The sequence below is a fragment of the Stegostoma tigrinum genome, chromosome 6 (genome assembly GCF_030684315.1).
Source record: "Stegostoma tigrinum isolate sSteTig4 chromosome 6, sSteTig4.hap1, whole genome shotgun sequence".
Lineage (NCBI taxonomy): Eukaryota > Metazoa > Chordata > Chondrichthyes > Orectolobiformes > Stegostomatidae > Stegostoma > Stegostoma tigrinum.
In genome coordinates this window covers 108,249,787-108,276,420 of record NC_081359.1, presented here as the reverse complement: position 1 = coordinate 108,276,420, position 26,634 = coordinate 108,249,787, and the positions used below count along the sequence as shown (strand labels likewise).

Genomic DNA, 26,634 nt, shown 5'->3' with positions numbered 1-26,634 from the left:
CATTCCCTACAGTGTGGAAACAGGCCCTTCGGCCCAACAAGTCCACACCGTCCCTTGAAGCATCCCACCGAGACTCATCCCCCATAATGCACACACCTCTGAACACAACGGGCAATTTAGCATGGCCGCTCCACCTAACCTGCACATCTTTGGACTGTGGGAGGAAACCGGAACACCCGGAGGAAACCCATGCAGACACGGGGAGAATGTGCAAACTCCACACAGACAGTCGTCCGAGGCGGGAATCGAACCCAGGTCCCTGGCGCTGTGAGGCTGCAGTGTTAACCACTGAGCCACCGTGCTGCCCTCTCTCAAATGTTTATGAATCTTTGGGCGCCTACACCCCAGAGAGCTGTGGATACTAAGGCCCTGAGCCTATTTTAGACAGAGATGGAGAGATTCTTTAGATACCGATATGTGTGGAGAGCACAAGAATGTGATGTTGAGGGAGAAGTCCATGCCTTAACGTGTGGTAGTGGGGCTTCAAAGAGCCAAATGTTTGGCTCCAGCTCTTACTTGCCAACATCCTCATGCTCATTCCTTAAATTCAACCACAACAAATGGAAATTTCTCTGTCCCTACAGGAACGAGTTCAGGCCCTGGACGGTAGACGTCAAACCTACAAAGATAGTCAAAGCAAAGCAGCTGTACCACCCCCCAGAGACCAAAGTTGCTCATGAAACCAGTTATAACACCACCTTCCGGGGTCAGTTTAGCAAACGAGCAGAGATGATCAGACCAGGGACTGCAGACACCAAGGCCCCTGAGCGCAGGAAGATACGAAGCCTCTACAGTGAAGCCTATAAAGAGCCTGCCAAGGTAAGATAAATGATCCCACTACCTTTCATCTCTCTTCCAGTATCGTTAACCTGCATGACAAAACAGCCTCAAGATAACCTCAAGGGAATAATTACAAATTGGCCAATATCTTTAGTCGGAAAGATATCTTCAGTGAGAGGAGACTTTATCGGAGCATAAAAGATCCTTAGGGATTTGAAAAGGCAGATGCGAATGGTTCATTTCCCCTTGTGAGAGAGTCTAGCACCAAATGGCATCATCTCTGAATAAGGAGTCACACATTTAAGACAGAATTGAAGAAGAATTTCTTCTCTCAGGGGCTACTGAATTCATGAAATTCTTTACTGCAGGGGACTGTTGAGACTGAATTGTTAAGTACATTCAAGGATAAGATAGATTTTTTAATCTGTCAGGGAATCAAGGGTTATGGAGAAAAGGTAACAAAGTGGAATTGAGGAAGATCAGATCAGCCATGATCTCATTGAATAACAGAATAGACTCGATTGTCTAAATGATCCATGTCTGCTTGTGTCATATGATTTTCTTATGCCTTATCATTTGAGTTTAGTTCTGAGCCCAAATACTTCTGGAAGATAAGACTCAGCTTTGAGGGAGCGCAAGGCAAAATTAAAAGCTTGACACTGGAGTTTAAAGGGGTAAATACGGAGGCCAGTTTACACAGATTAGACGGTATTCTCTAAGGTCTAGATGGCTGAATCCTACTCTAATTGAGTTGGAAATGATGTAGGAAATGTAAACAATAGATAATAAAGAAGTTATTTTCTCAGCTGTATCGGGGTGTAGATGGGGGAGGGCTTATAGGGGGGAGGTGTAGATGATGATGGGACTCGGGAAACAGTCAGGAATCACAGTGTGTAATCTTGAAATTGGAACCAGGACTAAACTCCTGTCCCTTCAAGGTTGCCTGGCCTGCTGTGCTCCTCCAGCTCCACACTTTATCTCTGGAATTAGGCAACACTATTTCACACGAAGAGGAGTAACATTCTGGTTCTGCCTCCGACCACCCAAAACACAACGGATGCAAGGAACAATTGGAATCACAAACATAAGGGCACTAAACACTCAAATAAAGGCAAAATGCTGATGAAGCAAGGGATCTGAAATGAACCTGTAGACATTCAGCAGGTCGGGCAGCATGTATGAAAATAGAAATAGGTTTAATGTTTCAAATGCAATAACTGTTCTTGGGAACTGAAGGAGACTAGCAAGTGATAGTTTCTACTGTGTTGACAAAGTGGGAGGAAGAACAGATGGTGAGAGTGCCCTAAGCAAAAGCAAAAGAAGTGCCACTGATGATAGAGGGGTGATGTAGATACAGAATAGGTGTCGATTATAGATGTCTCTAATAGGAAGTAGGTGACTCCTGCTGAGAGCAAACCCATGCTGAGAAGATAGCAGGCAGGGAGTGTAATCAATGACAGGACAGTGTTTGTCGTCTACAGTTGCTGATCTCAATGTTGACTCCTGAAGGCTGTAAAGTGCCCAAGTGAAAAATGAAGCAATGCTCTTCCAGCTTCTGTTGAGCTTCACTGGAACACTAAGGCAAGTCCAGAGCAGAAATGTTAATTCAAGAGCAAGATGGTTTATTGAAATGGCAGGCAACTGGAAGAGTTCTTCTTACAAACAGAGCATAACTGTTTCGCAAAGCAGTTGGTCCTGGCATCGTAGAGGAGGCCGTGGGCAGCAAATACAATAGACTAGGTTGAAAGGATTGCAAGTCCAATGCTGCTTCATTTAAATGTGCATTGCAGTCTTGGACAGAGAGAACGCAAAAGGACAAGTGTTGCCTTTTTTGCACTTGGCAGAGATGATCTATTTTCTACTATGGACACCTTCTATTAATACTAATAACACCTTCATTTTATCTACAATCACTCAGAGTCATAGAGCTGAACAGGACCGAAACAGACCCTTTGGTCCAAATCATCCATACAGACCAGATATCCTAAATTCATCTAGTTCCATTTGCCAGCATTGGACCCATATCCCTTCAAACTCTTCCTACTCATATACCAATCCAGCTGTCTTTTAAATCTTCTAATTGTACCAGCCTCCATCATTTCCCCTGGCAGTTCATTCTATACATGTACCACCCTCTGCATGAAAACGTTGCCCCTTAGATCCCTTTTAAATCTTTCACCTCTCACCATAAACCTATGCCTTCGAGTTTTGGATTCCCCCTAGCCTGGGAAAATGACTTTGGCTATTCACCCTATCTGTGCCCCTCATGATTTTATAAACCTCTATAAAGGTCACGCCTCAGCCTCTGACGCTCCACAGAAAATAGCCCCATCCTATTCAGCTTATTCCTGTAGTTCGAACCCTCCGGCCCCAGCAATAGCCTTGTAAATCTTTTCTGCACTCTTTCATGTTTAACAACATCTTTCCTATAGCAGGGAGACCAGAACTGGATGCAGTATACCAAAAGTGGCCTCACCAATATCCTGCACAGCAGCAACACAATGTCCCAACCTCCATACTCAACGCACTGCCCAATAAAGGCAAGTGTACCAAACGCCTTCCTCACTACTCTGTCTACCTGTGACTTCACCTTTGAGGAACTGTGAGCCTGCACCCAAGGTCTCTTTGTCCAGCAACACCCCCCCAGGACGCTACCATTAAGTGTATAAATCCTGCCCGGATTTTCCCTACGAAAATTATACTCCCATACTATGATTAACATTTCCTTAATCTTTTCCGCTGGCCACACTCACCATCTGTTCAACTTGCTCCTCTTTCCCTTCCTGTACTAAGGTTGTGCACCTAAGATGGGGAAATGAAGTCAAGATATCGTTCAGCCATGATCTAGCTGAATAGTTGAACTGACTCAGTGATCTGTTGGCCTTCTCCTACATCTAGTTAAATCTGATCAGCTCCTTCTGCTGTTTACTCGCTCTTCCTGAAATTCACATTGCCTAAACATTTAACCTTCTTGGATTAGTAGTAGTAGTAGTAGTAATAGTAGTAGTATTAGTAGTAGTAGTAATAGTATTAGTATTAGTAATAGTAGCTGTAATAGTATGGCCACACAAGAGCTGGTCTCCTTAGAGCAGTGTCGGTTAAGAGGGGGCACATATTTCAATAGCAGGAGGATTGGTAACTGCAGATCACTAATTTAAGGTAATTTATGAAGAAATGAAAAGAGATTAAAAGAGGATTGCAATAATTTGAAACTCATTACCTCGTAGTGTGGTGAGGGCACATTCAGTGAGGATTTCAAAAGGCCATTTTAAATAATTTACTTTAAACGTATAAGGATAAATAGTTAAAAGGAAATACTTGCCGTACAATGGGGAAAGAGCAGGAAAAATTGGAACTGTGATAATGGGAACTGCTGATGCTGGAGAATCCGAGATAACAAAGTGTGGAGCTGGTTGTACACAGCAGGCCCAGCAGCATCTTTGGAGCACAAAAGCTGACGTTTTGGGCCTAGATCCTTCATCTGAAAAGGGGGAGGGGGAGAGGGTTCTGAAATAAATAGGGAAAGAGGGGGGGGCAGATCGAAAATTGGAACTAATTAGATATAGTCCTTTGATAGGATAGGACTTGAGTAGTGCTGATAAAGAGACACATTGGCAAAGTTTACATCTTCCACTGATCAGAACAAACTTGAATGTCACATTTCAAAGGAAACGCGAACAATCAATTAAAGTTTATCAGTCGGGCCCACACCGTGACTAATTACACTTGTATATATGCATATATCCATTTTTACGTGTGGACTGATGAGTGCAAGGTGAGAACTTTATCAACACATCCCTTTCCCAGCAATACCGATGTTCTGTCCTTTTCAACTCGACCATATATGTGTTTAACTCTCTTCCCCAGAGAGCAGTAAGGAAGGTTCACAGTGTATTTTAATGGCACAGGTCTATCAACTTCTGACTGCCCTGTTAGTCAATAAACAATAATAGTCAATTTAAAAGATAATCTGGAATTAAGTGTCTAAAGAGCACAATGAAACCATTGTCGAGTGTCAGGAAAAATACATTGGGTTCCTTTAGGGAGGAAAACTGGTCTGGCCTACATATGACTCCAGATCCACAGCAATGTGGTTGACTGTTAACTGCCCTTTGGGCAATTAGAAATGGGCAATAAATGCTGGTCTAGCCAGCGATGCCGTCATCCCGTGAATGATTAAAAGAAAGTCCATCAGAGAAAATGGAGTTGACGCCAAAATGAAATCAGCTACCACCTTACTGCACAATGGAGCAGGCCCAAGGGGCCGAATGGCTCCATTTGTATGTGTGTAAATTATTGCCCCCACTTTGAGAGTTGGTGTCCCTACATCTGCCCTATTAAGAGAAAAACAAAATAAAGAAGAGTCTCGACCCGAAATGTCAGCTTTCCCGCTTCTGTGATGCAGCTTGGCCTGTTGCGTTCATCCAGTTCTACACTTTATGATCTCATACTCCCCCCAACATGTCTCTTTTATCCCAGTGTTACTAATTGGCTAGTTTCATGCAAAGAGCTAGTACCTACGTGAAGATGGCCTCCTTTTTGATTCGAACTTGAGTTGCGTGTAGCATTTCTGAAGAATTTGATCTTTTCACCTTCCCTTCCCACCCCCAATCCCTTCAGCAGGATAAACCAAGCGCCCAGAGCATGAAGCCGAAAAAACCATCAAGTCATAAAGCGCCGAAAAAGGCCAAAGAGAAACAGAGCACGTCGGGACGGGCCGTGAAGAAAAAGATGGCAGACAGTGCCCCTGCCCCCAAGCCAGAGGATGGAGCGAAGAGCCAGGAGATGAACAACAAGCTTGCTGAGGCTAAAGAGTAATCTTCTGTAAAGGGGGCCACGAGGGCAAGGAATCAGACTCTTCCTCATCAACCGAGGGCACCACCACGCACGTGGCCAGAAACCACGCCTTAGTCCATTCTGGACCATAGCGATCAATTTATCTCAATATCCCCTTTTACCTAATTACTGTATCCAGGATAATGAGTGTCCAACTCTGTTAACCCAATAATCAAACACAGCTTTTCTGGCACAGAATCCCATACCAACAACTAACGTGCCTACATTATCCTTGGTGCTGAGGGATTGATAATCACCACATTGGGCACTGTGAGAGTAATTGCAGAGAGTAATCACCATAACAAGACAGCAAACATTTCCAAGGAGTAGCTTCACTTTGTTGATCTCCTGGATCGAGCTGTAATCCACCTGATCTCCTGTATCTAATGTGTGCAGGACAACCTGAAATCACCACTTTGATCCTGCACGCAAACAATTTGCTCCTCTCTGAAGGATAAAACAAATCAAAGGTAGCATTTCGGAGCCAGTCGCCCTCTCTCAGAACTGTTCTGAGGAAGGGTCACCGGACCCAAAATGTAACCTCTGATTTTTTTTCTTCACAGGTGCTGACAGACCTGCTGAGCTTTTCCAGCAACTTCTGTTTGTGTTCCTGATTTACAGCATCTGCAGTTCTTTCGGTTTTTATTTGCTTCTCTCAATTGGACCCATTCTGGCAGTTCTTAGCTTTTCTCTAATACCATCCAAACTTGAATAGGTTCCAGCCTGCAACTTCATCCTGGTCACTCATCATCCCCTATCTTCCTCATTCAGCATTCTGGAGCTCTCGAAGTTGAGTCCCACAGATGCCATTTGCCGTAAAATGAAGAATGATGTTCATACAAATCCTTTGACATCCTGACTACCCTGCCTCACTGAAGAAATTCCACGAGGTTCTCCTTTTCTGCATAGTCAGTGGAAAAAAGACAGGATCCAACAAAAGATGGGTTAGAATCTGCTTGAGGTCCTTTTATAGGCCTGTGTTTATGGTCTGTCCATGTTTTGGTATTTGTGTTTAGCCCAGAAACCAGACAGAATTGAGTTGGAGGTGAGATGGATGTGGAAGTTAGAAACAGAATTAATTCTTGAGAAAAATTATCCATTTGTAATTTTTAAAAAAATCTGAGTAGTGTATACTGTGCTCCAGTTAGTAGGCTGTTAGAATTGACAAGGGAGAAGTAGATTTATTTAGGATTCATCCCAGAGGTGGTCGCAATAACGGCCTGACTGAGCAACACACATTCCCCACTTGATATCTTTTTTAGATGTCCTCTCACTCACTCCCTCATTCATTAGTGCCAAAGCCTTTGTGTGTGAGATCTTTTCAATTGGGCCTCCTAGCTCAGGAGTAGGGACACTATCACTGTACCACAAGAACTAGTGTGTGTATGGTGTGTGTGTGTGTGTGTGTGTGTGTGTGTGTGTGTGTGTGTGTGTGTGTGCGCCCCCTCACAGGTAATATTTAAAACATGCGAAAACTAATGTGAGCATGGATTTAGAGCACATCTCCACTCCAGCAACACACCCTGTCACCTCAGCAATGAAGGATTGCATTTTACATTTTCCACTACTGGCTCCTCGACTTGATGGGAAGTTTCTTTTCGATGCCACGTGGCCCTGTTCCTGTTGCGGACACACAGATAGTTTTCCGTTGATTGTGCCGGGGACACCACACTTGGTGCTATTTCATTTATGTTGTGGCAATGGAAATGATCAATTAATGTAAGTGTAAAGCTCCCAATTGTGATGTGCTTTGTGACCTTTGCTTGCAGTTATTTACCAATAAATGCAAATTGTGAACACTTTCAATGTGTTCTCTCTTAATCTCTTTCCATCAGTGTCTCACTCTCTGTATGTTTCTGTGGTTGCATTGTTTGTTTATGTCACTTGTCTATCTAGAACATAGAACATAGAACATTACAGCGCAGTACAGGCCCTTCGGCCCTCGATGTTGTGCCGACCTGTGAAACCAAACTGAAGCCCATCTAACCTACACTATTCCATTATCATCCATATGTTTATCCAATGACCATTTAAATGCCCTTAAAGTTGGCGAGCCAACTACTGTTGCAGCAGGGTATTCCACGCCCTTACTACTCTCTGAGTAAAGAAACTACCTCTGACATCTGTCCTATATCTTTCACCCCTCAGTTTAAAGCTATGCCCCCTCATGCTCGCCGTCACCATCCTAGGAAAAAGGCTCTCCCTATCCACCCTAACTAACTCTCTGATTATTTTATATGTTTCAATTAAGTAACCTCTCAACCTTCTTCTCTCTAATTAAAACAGCCTTAAGTCCCTCAGCCTTTCCTCGTAAGACCTTCCCTCCATGCCAGGCAACATCCTAGTAAATCTCCTCTGCACCCTTTCCAAAGCTTCCACATCCTTCTTATAATGCGGTGACCAGAACTGTACACAATACTCCAAGTGCGGCCCCACTAGAGTTTTGTACAGCTTCACCATAACCTCTTGGTTCCGGAACTCGATACCCCTATTAATAAAAGCTAAAACACTGTATGCCTTCTTAACAGCCCTGTCAACCTGGGTGGCAACTTTCAAGGATCTGTGTACATGGACACCGAGATCTCTCTGCTCATCTACACTACCAAGAATCTTACCATTAGCCCTGTAATTTGCCTTCTGGTTATTCCTACCAAAGTGCATCACCTCACACTTGTCTGCATTAAACTCCATTTGCCACCTCTCAGCCCAGCTCTGCAGCTTATCTATGTCTCTCTGCAACCTACAGCATCCTTCGTCACTATCCACAACTCCACCGACCTTAGTGTCGTCTGCAAATTTACTAACCCATCCTTCTACGCCCTCAGCCAGGTCATTTGTAAAAATGACAAACAGCAGTGGACCCAACACCGACCCTTGTGGTACACCACTAGTAACTGGTCTCCAGGATGAACATTTCCCATCAACTCCCACCCTCTGTCTTCTTTCAGCAAGCTAATTTCTGATCCAGACTGCTATATCCCCCACAATTCCATTCCTCCGCATTTTGTACAATAGCCTATTGTGGGGAACCATATTGAACGCCTTGCTGAAAACCATATACACCACATCAACTGGTTTATTCTCATCTACCTGTGATAATGGGAACTGCAGATGCTGGAGAATCCAAGATAATGAAATGTGAGGCTGGATGAACACAGCAGGCCCAGCAGCATCTCAGGAGCACAAAAGCTGACGTTTCGGGCCTAGACCCTTCATCAGAGAGGGGGATGGGGTGAGGGTTTTGGAATAAATAGGGAGAGAGGGGGAGGCGGACCGAAGATGGAGAGAAAAGAAGATAGGTGGAGAGGAGAGTATAGGTGGGGAGGTAGGGAGGGGATAGGTCAGTCCAGGGAAGACGGACAGGTCAAGGAGGTGGGATGAGGTTAGTAGGTAGGAGATGGAGGTGCGGCTTGGGGTGGGAGGAAGGGATGGGTGAGAGGAAGAACAGGTTAGGGAGGCAGAGACAGGTTGGACTGGTTTTGGGATGCAGTGGGTGGAGGGGAAGAGCTGGGCTGGTTGTGTGGTGCAGTGGGGGGAGGGGGCGAACTGGGCTGGTTTTGGGATGCGGTGGGGGAAGGGGAGATTTTGAAACTGGTGAAGTCCACATTGATACCATTGGGCTGCAGGGTTCCCAAGCGGAATATGAGTTGCTGTTCCTGCAACCTTCGGGTGGCATCATTGTGGCACTGCAGGAGGCCCATGATGGACATGTCATCTAGAGAATGGGAGGGGGAGTGGAAATGGTTTGCGACTGGGAGGTGCAGTTGTTTATTGCGAACCGAGCGGAGGTGTTCTGCAAAGCGGTCCCCAAGCCTCCGCTTGGTTTCCCCAATGTAGAGGAAGCCACACCGGGTACAGTGGATGCAGTATATCACATTGGCAGATGTGCAGGTGAACCTCTGCTTAATATGGAAAGTCATCTTGGGGCCTGGGGACTCCCTTGTTCGCTCCACACTGCCCTCCAACCCCACCACACCCGGCACCTTCCCCTGCAACCGCAGGAAATGCTACACTTGCCCCCACACCTCCTCCTTCACCCCTATCCCAGGCCCCAAGATGACTTTCCATATTAAGCAGAGGTTCACCTGCATATCTGCCAATGTGATATACTGCATCCACTGTACCCGGTGTGGCTTCCTCTACATTGGGGAAACCAAGCGGAGGCTTGGGGACCGCTTTGCAGAACACCTCCGCTCGGTTCACAATAAACAACTGCACCTCCCAGTCGCAAACCATTTCCACTCCCCCTCCCATTCTCTAGATGACATGTCCATCATGGGCCTCCTGCAGTGCCACAATGATGCCACCCGAAGGTTGCAGGAACAGCAACTCATATTCCGCTTGGGAACCCTGCAGCCCAATGGTATCAATGTGGACTTCACCAGTTTCAAAATCTCCCCTTCCCCCACCGCATCCCAAAACCAGCCCAGTTCGCCCCCTCCCCCCACTGCACCACACAACCAGCCCAGCTCTTCCCCTCCACCCACTGCATCCCAAAACCAGTCCAACCTGTCTCTGCCTCCCTAACCTGTTCTTCCTCTCACCCATCCCTTCCTCCCACCCCAAGCCGCACCTCCATCTCCTACCTACTAACCTCATCCCACCTCCTTGACCTGTCCGTCTTCCCTGGACTGACCTATCCCCTCCCTACCTCCCCACCTATACTCTCCTCTCCACCTATCTTCTTTTCTCTCCATCTTCGGTCCGCCTCCCCCTCTCTCCCTATTTATTCCAGAACCCTCACCTCATCCCCCTCTCTGATGAAGGGTCTAGGCCCGAAATGTCAGCTTTTGTGCTCCTGAGATGCTGTTGGGCCTGCTGTGTTCATCCAGCCTCACATTTCATACTCTCATCTACCTGTTTGGTCACTTTCTCAAAGAACTCAATAAGGTTTGTGAGGCACAACCTTCCCTTCACAAAACCGTGCTGACTATCCCTAATCAATATATTCTTTTCTAGATGATTATAAATCCTATCCCTTATAACCTTTCCCAACAGTTTACCAACAACTGAGTTAAGGCTCACTGGTCTATAATTACCAGGGTTGTCTCTACTCCCCTTCTTGAACAGGGGAACCACATTAGCTATCCTCCAGTTGTCTGGCACTATTCCTGTAGACAATGACAAGTTAAAGATCAATGCCAAAGGCTCGGCAATCTCCTGTCTGGCTTCCCAGAGGATCCTAGGATAAATCCCATCCAGCCCAGGAGACTTATCTATCTTCACCCTCTGTAGGATTTCTAATACCTGTTCCTTGTGAACCTCAATCCCACCTAGTCTAGTAGCCTGTATCTCAGCATTCTCCTTGACAACATTGTCATTTTCTCGAGTGAATACTGTTGAAAAATATTCATTTAGTGCTTCCCCTATCTCATCTGACTCCACACACAACTTACCACTACTATCCTTGATTGGCCCTAATCTTACTTTCGTCATTCTTTTATTCCTTAAATACCTATAGAAAGCCTTAGGGTTTACCCTGATCCTATCCGCCAACAACTTCTCATGTCTCCTCCTGGCTCTTCTGAGCTCTCTCTTTAGGTCTTTCCTGGCTACCTCGTAGCCCTCAAGCGCCCTAACTGAGCCTTCACATCTCATCCTAAATAAGCCTTCTTCTTCCTCTTGACCAGAGATTCCACCTCCTTTGCAAACCACGGCTCCCGCACTCTACAGCTTCCTCCCTGCCTGACAGGTACATACTTATCTAGGACACAAAAGAGCCTTTCCTTGAATAAGCTCCACATTTCTAATGTGCCCATCCCCTGCAGTTTCCTTCCCCATCCTATGCTCTGTAAATCTTGCCTAATCTCATCGTAATTGCCTTTCCCCCAGCTATAATTCTTGCCCAGTGGTATACACCTAGCCCCTTTCATCACTAAAGTAAACATAACAGAATTGTGAACGCTATCACCAAAGTGCTCACCTACTTCCAAATTCTATTTCTCTTACTGTCCATCTTGTTTCTCTCTATCTCATTTCTCTGCTTGCCAGTCTTTTTCTCAGCCCCTGTGTGTGCATTCCACTGCCTCTGTGTTATTCTTATTCTCTCTTTTTTTGCAAATACCCTTCTCTGCCTATAATTCTGTCCTACTTTCTTCTCTCCCTGTTCCTCTCTTGGTCTTGTTCAATCAATCTCTCCTTTCTCCCCTTCTAAACAGGTTGCCATGAATATTACCAAGATTGGGAGGTATTTGGAAGAAAGCTAACCATAATGTTAATGTGTCTGAACTAGTAATCTACAAGCCCAGGTCAATGCTGTGGGGACATGGATTAGAATCCCACTAAAGCAGCTGAGGAAATGTAAATTCATTGCTAAGACTGAAATGATAATTCAGCAATGAAGCATTTGTCTTATTTTTAAAAAAACTCAACTGGTTCACTGATGTTCTTAAGAGGAGGAAATCTGCCATCCTTACCTGGCCTGGCCGACATGTGACTCTAGACCCACAGCAATGTGGTTGACTCCCAACCACCCTCTGAAATGGCTTCAGCAGGGCGTTCAGTTCAAGGGCATTTGAGGATGAGCAACAAATTCTGGCTTTGCTGGCGATGACCACAATGATTTTTTAAGAAATGGTTTGAGCAGACCTGGTTGATCTTGGTTGGGAAAGTTTGTGGGGTGGGGGGTGGGTTGCGCGGTAATGAGGGTTGAAGTGGGGATGGGGGAAGAGCCTGAAAGTCAAGTGTTGCAATTAGTGTCCAGCCCTACCAGATTTGAAGAGAAGCAACAAATGTGGGAGCAGTACCAAGCTTAATCTTAATGGAATTGATGAAGATTCACTTTAATTTTGCTGGCTTTGAAAATTCTTACAGCTATAACATTTTTTAAAAATGTCTTTGAGGCAATAGCTTGGGTACTAAACAGATTATGGACTGCACACTTGCCAATTTTAATTGGCCCATCACTGGCATCATGTTTTCAGCAGCTTCAGGCCCAGGCTCTGAAATTATCCTCCCTTGCGGCTTCTCCACCTCTCTTCTTCCTTTGAGACCATTATCTGATGAAGGGTCTCGGCCCAAAACGTCAGCTTTTGTGCTCCTGAGATGCTGCTCGACCTGCTGTGTTCATCCAGCTCCACACTTCGTTATCTTTAAAACCTACCCTGTTTGAATAAACCTTTGGTCCTCAAAACTCTTCAGAGGACTCAGAATTAAATGTATTCCTCAAACAGCACTTTCCAAACCCATGGCCACTTCCATCTAGAAGGGCAAGGATGACAGACAATCCTCTGCACCCTCTCCACTGCAATCACATCCTGTGTGAGGGAGAGGAGGTGAAGGAGATGAGGAAGAATATCGGGGCCCAGGCACCAGGGGTGAGCCAAAGATCTGGGGGGGTGGGCGCGTGTAAAAGGCAGCACTCACCCAGAAATCTGAGGTCTTGGAGGATTTTTGGGCTGGAGGATGTTGCGGAGGTAGGGGGTGATGGGAATATAGAGAGGCTGGGAAGTAGCAATAAAAATTAAAGCACCAGTGGGTGGATAGTTTAGTGAAGAGTTTAGGGAGGCAATTCTGAGCTTAGAGAATAGACATAGATCATAGTTCTTTTGGGACATAAAAACCAAATCGAATCTGAAGGGGATAACAAAGTGTGGAGCTAGATGAACACAGCAGGCCAAGCAGCATCTTGTGTTCATCCAGCTCCACACTTTGTTATCTTGGATTCTCCAGCATCTGCAGTTCCCATTATCATCGAATCTGAATGGGATCTGCTTTATGAGCAACGTGGGATCAGTTACTGCTGTGCAAATTAAGCCATCTGGACTTACTAGGCAGCGCGACAGCCCTATGGGTCATTCAGTGACCCAGCAAGCGCAGATGCCTGAAACTCTTCACCAACAAAAAGGATTAATAATTGAGTGGTGTTGCCATGGAGATGAAAAGGAATCAATTGGATCTGAACTGAGCTGATCGATATCGTGGTGTTATTCCAGGAAGCGAGGGGCAGCAATTAGCAGCTAAATTGAACATTAAGAGCAGAAATGATGAAATTCAGTGAAGTGCAAATGTCACATTGGCTATTGCAGATACAATGCTAATCCAATAGCAGGGGGTATGCAAGAGGTCTGCAAGGAACTCCAATTCACCGCATCACTCTTATACCTACCCATTACCCGTGAGACAAGAAAGATAGGCCCTGCATTTACGTTAGAGATAACAAAGTGTGGAGCTGGATGAACACAGCAGGCCAAGCAGCATGTCAGGAGCACAAAAGCTGACGTTTCGGGCCTAGACCCTTCATCAGAGAGAGGGTCTAGGCCCGAAACATCAGCTTTTGTGCTCCTGAGATGCTGCTTGGCCTGCTGTGTTCATCCAGCTCCACATTTTGTTATCTCTAACGTAAATGCAGGGCCTATCTTTCTTGTCTCACGGGTAATGGGTAGGTATAAAAGTGATGCGGTGAATTGGAGTAAATGTTATCTTGGATTCTACAACATCTGCAGTTCCCATTATCTCCTGCGTTTATGTAGTGCCTTTCACAATCTCAGGACATCCAAAACTACTTCTGCAATAGAATAGGTGGAATCATTCAGGGCCCTGAATGACGACAGGAAATATGGTAGAATCATGTGAAAATTTCAGCAAGATATTGTGAACCATTCGCTGCATTTATTAACATCATTCCAGCAGTTGAGGCGAGAATCTCACTGGGCAGCAGCTAGTTGCATTTTGGGAGGGATTGTTTCTTGCTAATGACGCTATCAACTGCACATCTCATCTCACACGTGCAGCTGCCGATCCTAGCATCAGCCACTAGTAAACCAAGGTTTCAGAGTGAATTCAGAGTGGACTCAGCTCGCTGCCATCTGCAAACACCCTTCAAGTTGTAGGCCATGCAAGAGAATCTCAGCATGCAATCCACAAGCACACCCTTCATCCATGGACACTGGCATCCAATATTTGCAGGCACCCAGGTTTGGGCCATTTTCGCTGGAAAATCGGAGGCTGAGGGATGGCCTTATAGAAGTTTATAAAATCATGAGGGGCACGGACAGGCTATTCAGCCAAGGTTTTTTTTTCCGGGAGAGGGGAGTCCAAGACTGGAAGGTATGAGTTTCAAGTCAGAGGGAAAAGATTTAAAAGCGACCTGACGGGTAACATCTTACGCAGAGGGTGATGTGTGTATGAAGTGAGCTGCCAGAGGAAATGGTGAAGGCTGGTACAATTACAACATTTTAAAAAGTATCTGTTAGGATATATGCATAGGAAAGGTTTGGAAGACTAAGGGCCAAACGCTGGCAAATGGTTGGCATGGAGGAGTTGAACCGAAGGGCCTTTCCATGCTGCACAACTCTATGACTTCATGAACCTTTCTCTCGTCTAGCTGTAGCACAATAAGGAAGCACAGACTGTGTTACAGCACCCACCAGCAACGAGCATTGAGAAGCTGCAGCAAGGATACCTTGTGCACAGGCACAGATACCCAGCTCGAAGACTGGACCAGGGCTGTTTGCTTACTCACTTTGTACCTACCTGCTTGCTCGCTGGGTCCTTGCATTGCCATGCTGGGCCAGGCCTATTAATCCTTTGGCCACTCAACCAGAGCCAATGGAAATTAATGCTGTCATGTTGATGCGCTCTTCTGTACCTGTCAATAACGATCTTGCTGTATGGCAAGTGATGGCCTTGTGATATTATCTAGCGACGCAGATAACATTCTGGATACCTGAGTTTGAATCGTGCCATAGCAGACAATGGGTATCGAATTCTATGAAAAGCTGGAACCAAGTGTCTAATGATGATCGTGAAGCCATTATTGGGGAAGAAAAATGATCCGGTTCCAGAATATATTTTAGGGAAGGAAATCTTCTGCCCTTAATAAAAACTGAAAGAACTACAGGCGCTGTGAAACACAGAAACTGCTGAAAGAGCTCAGCAGGGCTGGCAACGTCTGTCGAGAGGAATCAGAGTTAATGTTTCGGGTCCGGAGACCCTTCCTCAGAACTTACCTGTCATCCTTACCTGGTTTGGCCTACATGTGACTCCAGACCCACAACAATGTGTTTGTCCATTACCTGCTCTCTGGGCAATTAGGGATGAACAATAAATCCTCAATTAGGGATGGGCAATAAATATTCACCCAGTCAGTGATGTCTACATCCCTGGAATGGATATAAAAAACCAGCACACCGAGGCATCACTCTAAAATGTACAACCTGTGCCAGCTGCCCACACAGCAAACATGCTGCACTGCCATCTAAACAAAGGGCCATGTCAGAAACTGGGTGGGGGCTAGTCCTCAGGTTAGCCAAGGCAGGCAATGCGTCCTGCTGTTGGTCAGGGGGTCTAGTCAGTCCCAGGTACAGTCTGCACACAGTCCCAGAGCCGAACCACGGTCAGTGGTCTACGCAGGCCCGTTAAGGGATCTGCCTGACTGCCGCCTAGGGCATGGACAGGGCTGGCAGCAGCAGTCAGGGGCATCACATATTGTCAGCCTGGGATCTACAAGGACAGGGGTCACACTAATGAGTCATATCCAGGGACTGATCATCAAAGCTGGTCAGAGCTCTGGGAAAAATACAGCTCTGTTGGTGGCTGCATTCAGGAGGGTGCAAGGGGCACAGTGGGGCTCTGAGGGAGGGCAAGGTTCATTGCTGAAAGTGGATGAAGGCTGCAGACTGGGGAATGTAGAGAGATTTGCTCAGGTGGATACAAAGGATGGGGACAGTGGAATTTTAGAATGTCAAGCTATAAGACAGTGGTACATTTAACAGTATCAGTGGATACATGAGACAACAGGTGGGGGTGTTATTGGAAGTTACTGCCACAGTGGGTAGCATAGAGGACGAGGTTGGGCATCAACAAGGTGTTAGGGGTAGGAGAACATGTGGTTATAAAGTTCAAAGTGGTGGGTCCCCACATGAAATCATACAATCGCTGCAGAGTGAGAGCAGGCCATTCGGCCCTTCAAATCCATAATGAACCTCTGAGGACAATCCCACCCAGACGCACTCGATACCTGTAATCCGCATTTCCCACGGCCAATCCATCTGCACATCTTTGGACTGTCGGAGGAAACTGGAGCACCCGGAGGAAATCCACACAGACACGGGGAGAACGTGTAAACTCCACACAACTGGCCGCCCAAGGCTGGAATCGAACCTGGCTCCCCAGTGCCACAAGACAGCAGTGCTAACTAGTGAGACAAAATGTTACCCGCATTGGGGAGAATGGGTGGGAATGGGTGATTGTGGCAGTACAAAGTAAAAGTGGGCATGGAGGCTCCATGGAGGGTGAGGAGTTGGGTTGGGGTGGTGGTACCTGGTGACCAGGTGGATCCCAGTGCTGATGGTGACCACCACTGGTTGGGTTCCCTGCCAGCAATTCCAAATCTCTAGAAGCCAAATGTAACCGAAAAATGACTGGCACAATGCCCAGGGTGGCCACGGTCAGAGTCAATTTGATGGGTGAAGGGCTGGATCATGTTCCTTGGATGTTGGGTGAAAAGGTAAGGACATGTAGTGGGTGTTTGCAGCTACATTTCACCATGCGATAGCAAAGCACGCAGAAGAAAACAAAAGCAGGAACTGCAGGAGAAACTCAGCAGGTCTGGTAGCACTTTTTTCATTCATTTGTGGAATGTGGGTGTCACTGGCTGAGCCAGCATTTATTGCCTATCACTGATTCTCCTTGAGAAGGTGGTGGTGAGCTGAAGTGCTGCAGTCCACCTGCTGTGAGTGGACCCACAAAGCCCTTACGGAGGGAATTCCAGGATATTAACCCGGTGTCAATGAAGGAAAGGCGATATATTTCCAAGTCAGGATGGTGAGTGGCTCAGAGAGGATCTTGCAGTAAGTGGTGTTCCCATGTTCACCCCAGTATCCTTCTAAAAGGCAATGGCTGACAGTTTGGAAGGTGACAGAGAAAGCAAAGTTATTTTTTCAGGTTCAGAGACCCTTCTGCAGAACTGAAAGCAACTAGGAAAAGGTGGTATTTATGCTGATAACAGGGGGTAGGAGGGAATAGGTGTGAACAGAGAGTCAGAGACAGAACCCAGAAAGGGAGAAAAAAAGTTCAGCAGACAATGGGTTGGATGATCTTAAGCCAGGGATGAAGAAAAACCGATAATGGGAACAATGAGGAGGTGAAAAAGGGTCTAGGCCTGAAACATCAGCTTTTCTGCTCCTAAGGTGCTGCTCAGCCTGCTGTGCTCATCCAGCTCTACACTTAGTTATCTCGGATTCTCCAGCTTCCGCAGTTCCTGTTATCTATGACTGAACTGAACGCAGATCATGTCGTCAGAGATAATGGGAACTGCAGATGCTGGAGAACCTGAGATAACAAAGTGTGGAGCTGGATGAACACAGCAGGCTGAGCAGCATCTTAGGAGCACAAAAGCTGATGTTTCAGGCCTAGACCCTTCATCAGAAAAGCTCCATTTTCAGCTTTTCTGATGAAGGGTGTAGGCCCAGAAACGTCAGCTTTTGTGCTCCTAAGATGCTGCTCGGCCTGCTGTGTTCATCCAGCTCCACACTTTGTTATCTTGCAGCTCATGCAGTGACAGGGCATACGATGGGTAAAGGACAGAGAAGGTGGTGTTCCGGCCCTAGAATTATTAAAAGCAATACGGGAACCTGAAGATTGCAAGTGGAAAATGAGGTATTGTTCTTCCAGCTTACACTGAGATTAGCTGGAACACTGCAGCAAACCTGAGACAGAGAAGTTGGCCAGGGAACAGGGTGGTGTGTTGAAGTGACAGGCAAATGGAAGCTCAGGGTCCTTTTTTGACAGACAGAGTAGGAGTAAGGGCAAAGCCATCACCCAGTGAACATGCCATGGCTCCAAACACTTCTCCCTCTCACCTTAAACCTATACCCACTAGTTTTGGACTCCCCTACTCTGGGAAAAAGACCTTGACTATTCACCTTACCCATACCCCTCATGATTTTATTAACTGCTATGAGGTCACCCCTCAGCTTCTGATGCTCCAGGGAAATTAGCTCCAGTCTATCCAGCCTCTCCCTATAGTAATTTAAAGAGCTAGGAGTGAGATAAGAACAAACATCTTTACAGAGAGAGTTGTTAGGATTTGGAATGCATTGCCTGGGAGAGTGGTGAGGGCATATTCCAGAAGAGGCTTCAAAAGGGAGCTGGATATATATTTGAAAGGGATGAATTTAGAGGGTTACAGAGATAGGAGCCCGTACAGACACAATGGGCCAAATATACTGCAAAATCCTGTGATTCTAAATGCATCAGGACAGTGACCAATGCCATCTGTGCAAGGTCACATTGGGTCATATCTTTCCTGATGTCTTTTTGCAGTTTGGGATTCGGAAACATATTTGGCTTTTCGCCAGGTGCTGGGTGCCATCGACTACACACTCATAGCACTTAGAGGCAAAACTGCAGAATTCATCAGTTGGAAGAGGTTCCATTCCATTGATGTTCAGGTGATCTGTGACCACCTTTACTACTTCCCGGGAATGTGTGCCTAACACTCTGACAGATGCCACGACTCCTACATCCTGGAAGCCTCTTGGATACTCAGGGATGACAGCCTGCGGAGTCTCCCACAAGGGAAAGGAATCCTGCCAAGGCTGATATCTGTATCATTAAGGAGACATGGGCAGAGGTGTGTAAAAGGGAGTTGGTAAGTTCTGCTCTATTATCACAGTTTGTATCCACTGTGACAATTATTGTTGTTAATGAGACAAACAGTTAGGTCCAGTGTAATGAAAAGAGGAAAGAGACAGAGAGAGAAAGAAAAGACATTAAGAGAAAGGGGAAGCAAAATAATCACTGCAATATCAATCACCAGCAGAAGATCATTTTTAAAACCAGCCGAGTTCAGAGATCAGGAACAAATACTGTTTGAGGTTGCTCCATCCACAAATTATCATTGAATCTCACTCTCTTTTGTTGCTGAGCAACCTATGCGAGTTGCAGTAATTGAAGAATAAGAAAGGCTTGAATCATTGAATCAAGAACACCTTGTGCTTTCTCTTAGAAACCGGCAGAATTGGTCAGTGAGGGGGTAGGTGCTGGTACATAGTAACATAATTTCCTAAAAGAAAACAGCAGGGCTTGGATTACAGAACAGTCACAAAGCTTCAGAGACATGAAAAAAACATGCTTCTCATGCACTCAGCTGCTTGGATGTGAGAACGGTGCACTGGGACATCAAGGCATCTGATAGTGCTTCTCTCACCACCTCTATGATTGGCTCCTAAGACCTTCAACAACCCTCTACCTCACGCTGATGGCTACATTCTTTAAATGCCAAGGGAAGGACCAGTTCTCAAAATCCTTGTTTCCAGTCTTTTTGTGTCTTTGAGAAAGATGAGAAGGCTTAGCTCCCCAAGATCATTTTCTATTTATTCATTTGTGGGACATGGGCGTTGCTTGCTGGCCACCATTTATTGCCTACCCCGAGTTGCCCTTGAGGAGGTGGTGGTGAGCTGCCTTCTTGAACCATTACAGGAGACCTGCCATGGGTTGACCCACAATGCCATTAAGGAGGGAATTTGAGGATTTCGAATCAGCAACACAAAAGGAACAGTGATACGTTTCCAATAATGGGGAGCGGCTTGGAGGGGAATGTGGAGAAGGTGGTGTTCCCATGTATCTGCTGACATTACAATGTTATAGTATAAGAACATAAAAAGTAGGAGCAGGAGCGGGCCTTTCAGCCGCATTTAATATGGCTGATCTCATCTTAGCCTCAACTCCTCTTCCCTGCCTGCTCTCCATAACCTTTACACTCTAATGCGAGAGAGGACGTTATTTTGTATCTTGCTACAAGGAGACTGTGTTTGTACCTAAGTTCCACAGATAGCACCTTCCAAACTCATGACCACTTCTAGTTAGAAGGACAAGAGTAGCAGATACATGGGAACACCACCCCCTGCAAGTTCCCCTCCAAGCCAATCTCCATCCTGACATGGATACATATCGCCATTCTTACAGTATCACTAGGTCAAAATCCTGGAATTCCCTCCCTACAGCATTGTGGGTCTATCTACATCCCAAGCTATAAGGGGTCATTAGCTCAATCAGTTAGTTTGCAATGTAGAGTGACACTGACAGTGTGGGTTCTGTCAGCTGAAGTCACTCTGAAGATCCCACCGTTACAGCCTTGCCCATTGCAGTATGAGACAGTATACATGGTGCTGCTTGATTGATCAAGGCTGTACTTCCAAAATACACAACTACCTACGCTTGTTCCACCTTCCAGCTCTTGGCCAATAGTCATGAATGCTATAACATTTCATGGACTCATCCAAGCACTTTTCCCATCTCAACTGTCCAACCAGGCGGTGCATTCCAGAACCCCATCACTCTCTGGGTGAGAAGGTATTTTCTCAAAACACCTCAAAAATCTCCTGCCTTTCACTTTAAACGTTTCCCCTCTTATTTTTGGCAAATTGAAAAGGAGGATCCGTGGCTCTCTATCCCCCTGCCCATACCCCTCATAATCTCACACATTTCTGTCTGGTTCCCACTTCAACTTTTTCTGCTCTGACAAAAACAACTTGAGCCTGTTCAGAGGCAACGCAGCGTGGAGCTGGAGGAACACAGCAGGTCAGGCAGGATCAGAAGAGCAGGAAAGTTGACATTTCGGGTTGGGACTGAGGAAGGTTCCCGACCTGAAACATCAAATTCCTGCTCCTCTGTGTTCTCAGTGGGTTATATCTTTGTTCCATTCAATGGCCATTCAGCCTTATTGATCCATGCTAGCATTTAAGCTCCACATGAGCACCCCTTCTCCATCTCATCCTAACATCCTATCCTTCCATGCCTTTTTCCCTCCAGTGTTTTTTTTCCCTGCTTCCTCAGAAATATGTCTCCAGCATTCATCTGAATTACACTCTCAGTTGTGGAGAGAGCATTGTGTTGTTTTCATGGATTAAACCCTGTGTTACTGTACCCTCATGGGCTTTGTCTTACATGTAATGTAGGAGTTGGATGTTTGGACTGCTCTTCTGAGGTTGATCTACTCACTTAGATGGTGCCTCGGTTAAACCTATTGCATTTCTGGCTTTATCTTCCATCAGTGTGGCTCTCGCAAGCTCCACTAAATTCTTTTATTTCCATACCAACGCACAGAATATTGGTTCCAACTCTCCAGTACAACTCTCACATTCCCCTTTCATTCTCTCAATAGCACATGACTGTTGATAGCAAAGCTATGTCATAGGATCATAAGACCATAAGACACAGAAGTAGAAGCAAGGCCATTTGGCCCATCAAGTCCACTCCGCCATTTAAATCATGGCTGATGGGCATTTCAATTCCACTTCCCTGCACTCTCCCCGTAGCCCTTGATTCCTTCTGAGATCAAGAATTTGTCGATCTCTGCCTTGAAGGCATCAAACGTCCCGCCTCCACTGCACTCCGTGGCAATGAATTCCACAAGCCCACCACTCTCTGGCTGAAGGAATGTCTCCTCATGTCTGTTTTAAATTTACCCCCCTAATTTTAAGGCTGTGCCCATGGGTCCTAGTCTCCCCGCCTAATGGAAACAACTTCCTAGCATCCACCCCTTCTAAACCATACATTATCTTGTAAGTTTCTATTGGATCTCCCCTCAACCTTCTAAACTCTAATGATCATCATTGTTAATCATCATTAACAAGGAGACACAAGGCTGCAGGTACATAGTTCCTTGAAAGTGGAGTCACGGGTAGACACGGTCTACCTTCGTTCATCAGAACATTGAGTGTTGGAGTTGGGATGACATGAGGACATTGGTGAGAACACTTCTGCACATAATTCTGGTCACCCTTCCATAGGAAGGATGTAGTGAAAGTTGAGAGGTTGCAGAAAAGATTTACAGGAGTGTTGTCTGGACTGGAGGGTTTAAGTTATGGGGAGAGGCTGTAAAGGCTGTCGCTATTTTCCCTGGAGAATTGGAGGCTGAGGGGTGACCTTATAGAGGTCATGAGGGGCATGGATAAGGTGAATAGCTTTCCCCAGGGTAGGGGAGTCCAAAACTAGAGGGCTTAGGTTTAAGGTGAATGGGGAAAGATTTAAAAGGGACCTAAGGGACAATATTTTCATGCAGAGGGTGGTGCGCGTATGGAATGTGCTGCCAGAGGAAGTGATGGAATTATAACATTTAAAAGGCATCTGGATAGGTAGATGAACAGGAAGAGTTTGGAGGGATATGGGCCAAATGCTGGCAAATGGGACTGGTAACATCGGGAAGTCTGATCGGCATGGACAAGTTGAACCAAAGGGTCTGTTTCCATGTTGTACATCTCTATGACTCTATATATAGAGAATAGAACAAGGAGGTGATGTTGAGTTTCTATAATATACTAGTTCAGTCTCAGCTGGAGCATTATGTACGGTTGTGAATGCCACATTAAAGGAACAATGTGAATGTATTGGAGAGAGTTCAGAAGTGAAGAAGAAGAACTTTTCCAGTGATAAGAAGCTTCTGTTTTGAGGGTAATTTGAAGGACTTGGGGCTGTTCTCTTTGGAGAAAAGAAGACTAAGAGGAGACATGACAGAAGTTTTCAAACTCATAAGGAGGCCGGATAGAATAGATAAGGAGAACATGTTACTGTTTGTAAAAGGAACAAGAATGAGAGGGCTACAGATTTATACTGATGTGCAAAAGAAGCAACAGTGAAGAAGGGTCTAGGCCCTAAACTTTGGCTTTCCTGCTCCTAAGTTACTGATTGGCTTGTTGTGTTCATCCAGCTGTACACCTTGTTATCTATGGAAATAAACTGTTGCACTCCGCAAGTAATTACAATCTGGAATACACTGCTATTTTTAAAATATTAGAATCCCCACAATGTAGAAGCAGGCCTTTCAGTCCATCAACACCATATTGGCCCTTTGAAGAGCATCCCAGCCAGACCTACACCCCACCCCTGTAACCCTGCATCCCCATGGCTTACCCACCTATCCTGCACATCCCTGGATACTACAGACAATTTAGCATGGCCAATCCACCCTAACCTGCACCCTTTGGACCATGGAAGGAAAGTGGAGCACTTGGTGGAAACCTACACAGACACATGGAGACAATGCAAACTCCACTCAGACAGTGACCTGAGGGTGGGCTCGAACCCAGGTCCCTGGGTCTGTGAGACAGCAGTGCTAACCAATGAAGCACCGTGCTGCCCACTGCCTGGAAATGTGGTGGAAGCAGGTTCAGTGGAGGCATTCAAGAGGGCCATTGGATGGTTATTTAAATGGAAGTAATGCATAAGGGATATTGGGAGAAGAGCAGGAGACTGGCACTGGGAAATAATGTTTGTTTAATGAGCCAGTGCGAGCAGGACGGGCCTAATGGCCTTGTCTGTGTCGTCACACTTCTGTGATATTCATTATCATCACAGGGCAGTGAGTTCATGTTCCCATCATCCTCCTGGTTTTTCCTGAATGAATCTATCAGTAATTATCACTAATTATCTTCTAATGATAGCGCCTGGTTTTCAGATTACCCTACACCAGTAGAAGAATTCTCTCCACATCAACCATTTTAAATACACTTCCTCATGAGGCTCCCCTCAACACTGTCAGCCTCAACCTCTCAGCCATTTGCTGTCATTTCCTCCACAGCTTTAATTCTGGAGCTTCACCTCAATAAAATGACTTCCAGAAACCACTGGATCCAAAACACAGCAACAAAACCCCCTTGATGACCCCAAAGTTTTATTCATGCAGCTGTCTCCATCGATTGTATTAATTCATCCCAGGCCATTCTCCATTGCACCGCCTTTTAGTTCAGACAAAGAGCAGCTTCAGCCTAAGCCCCTAAGGATTGTCTGAGAGCAGGGCGTGATCAACAAGGCGTGCAAGTGCATCCAAACCATGTCACAAACAAAAGAATAGAGAAAGATTTACATTTATCAGGAGCTGCCCCGTCTCACCATACATTACAGATAATTAGTGGAACGAGAGCACAGTATACAGCTAAACCCCAGCATTCGCAATGTACTGAGAAAGCAATTAGTCAGGATTTACTCATGAGAGACAAACACTAGTCAAGATATCATGGATTGCTCTGTATCTAAAGATAGTAGGAACTGTAGATGCTGAAGAATCTGAGATAACAAGGTGTAGAGCTGGATGAACACAGCAGGACAAGCAGCATCACAGGAGCAGGAAAGCTGATGTTCTGGGCCTAGACACTTCTTCAGAAATGGGGGAGGGGAAAGGGGTTCTGAAATAAATAGGGAGATGGGGGAGGTGGATAGAAGATGGATAGAGCAGAACATAGGTGGAGAGGAGACAGACAGGTCAAAGAGGTAGGGATGGGGCTAGTAAAGTTGAGTGTAGGTGGGGAGTTAGGGAGGTTTGTAGGTTTTGGGAAGACTGCCCTGGTCGACGCATTGTCTCCGTATGCTCCTGCCCCACCGAACTTATCTCTCCCTATTTATTCCAGAACCCTCACCCCAACCCCCTCTCTGATGAAGGGTCTAGGCCTGAAACATCAGCTTTTGTGCTCCTGAGATGCTGCTGGGCATGCTGTGTTCATCCAGCCTCACATTTCATTATCCACCTATTTGGACTCCATTTTCCCCACCTTGGTCCAGGAACTCCCTACCTACGTCCATGACAGTACCCATGCCATCCACCTCCTCCAAAACATCCAATTCACCGGCCCCCAACACCTCCTCTTTCCCATGGACGTCCAGTCGCTATACATCTGCATTCCCCATGCAGATGACCTCAAGGCCCTCCACTTCTTCCTGTCCCGCAGGCCCGACCAGCCCCCCTCCACCGACATCCTCACCCGCCTAGCCGAACTCGTCCTCACCCTCAACAACTTCTCTTTCTATTCCTCTCACTCCCTACAGACAAAGGGGGTGGCAATGGGTTCCCGCATGGGCCCAAGCTATGCCTGCCTCTTTGTAGGTTACGTGGAACAGTCCCTCTTCCACACCTACACTGGTCCCAAACCCCACCTCTTCCTCCGGTACATTGATGACTGTATCGGCGCCGCCTCTTGCTCCCCAGAGGAGCTCGAACAGTTTATCCATTTCACTAACACCTTCCACCCCAACCTTAAATTCACCATCTCTGATGCCTCTCGCTCCTTCCTGGACCTCTCTGTCTCCATCTCAGGTAACCACCTGGAAACTGATATCCATTTCGAGCTCACCGACTCCCACAGCTACCTAGAATACACCTCCTCCCAGCCACCCTCCTGCAAAAATTCCATCCCCTATTCCCAATTCCTTCGCCTCTGCGACACCTGCTCCCAGGATGAGGCATTCCACTCCCGTACATCCCAGATGTCCCCGTTTTTCAAGGACCGCAACATCCCCCCCTCAGTGGTCGAGAACGTCCTCGACCGTGTCTCCCGCATTTCCTGCAAATCATCCCTCACACGCCCTCCCCGCAATAACAACCAAAACAGAATCCCCCTCGTCCTTACGCACCACTCCACAAACCTCTGGATCCAACGCATCATCCTCCGACACTTCCGCCATCTGCAATCCGACCCCACCACCAAAGACATTTTTCCCACCCCACCCTTATCTGCTTTCCAGAGGGACCATCTCTCTCCGTGACTCCCTTGTCCGCTCCACACTCCCCTCCAGCCCCAGCACTCCAGGCACTTTTCCCTGCAACTGCAGGAAGTGCTACACCTCCCCCCTCACCCCCATCCCAGGCCCCAAGAAGACTTTCCACATCAAGCAGATGTTTACCTGCACATCTGCTAATGTGGTATACTATATCCGCTGTTCCCGTTGTGGCCGTCTTTACATCAGGGAAACGAAGCGGAGGCTTGGGGATCGCTTTGCAGAACACCTCCACTCGGTTCGCAATAAACAACTGCACCTCCCAGTCACGCATCATTTTAACTCCCCCTCCCATTCCTCAGACGACATGTCCATCCTGGGCCTTCTGCATTACCACAATGATGCCACCCGAAGGTTGCAGGAACAGCACCTTATGTTCCGCTTGGGAACCCCGCAGCCCAATGGTATCAATGTGGACTTCACAAGCTTCAAAATCTCCCCTCCCCCTACCGCATCCCAAAACCAGCACAGCTTATCCCTGCCTCCCTAACCTGTTCTTCCTCCAGCCTCACCCCATCTCCTACC

The 26,634-nt window shown here is 46.4% G+C and overlaps 1 protein-coding gene across 2 annotated transcripts in view; it reads left to right on the top strand.

The window, feature by feature from the left end:
- The window catches only part of map6a (microtubule-associated protein 6a), a 44,363-nt gene extending 36,926 nt beyond the window's left edge, over positions 1-7,437 (top strand). Inside the window, exons 3-4 of one of the 2 annotated variants that reach the window (XM_048532823.2) lie at positions 585-819; positions 5,404-7,437. In XM_048532823.2, coding sequence (XP_048388780.1) covers positions 585-819; positions 5,404-5,598 — 430 coding nt within the window. In that variant the 3' untranslated portion in view covers positions 5,599-7,437. Of the gene's footprint in view, positions 1-584; positions 820-5,400 lie in introns of both variants that reach the window. The other variant, XM_048532822.2, reaches the window with a different exon arrangement.
- Positions 7,438-26,634: the final 19,197 nt, after the last annotated feature.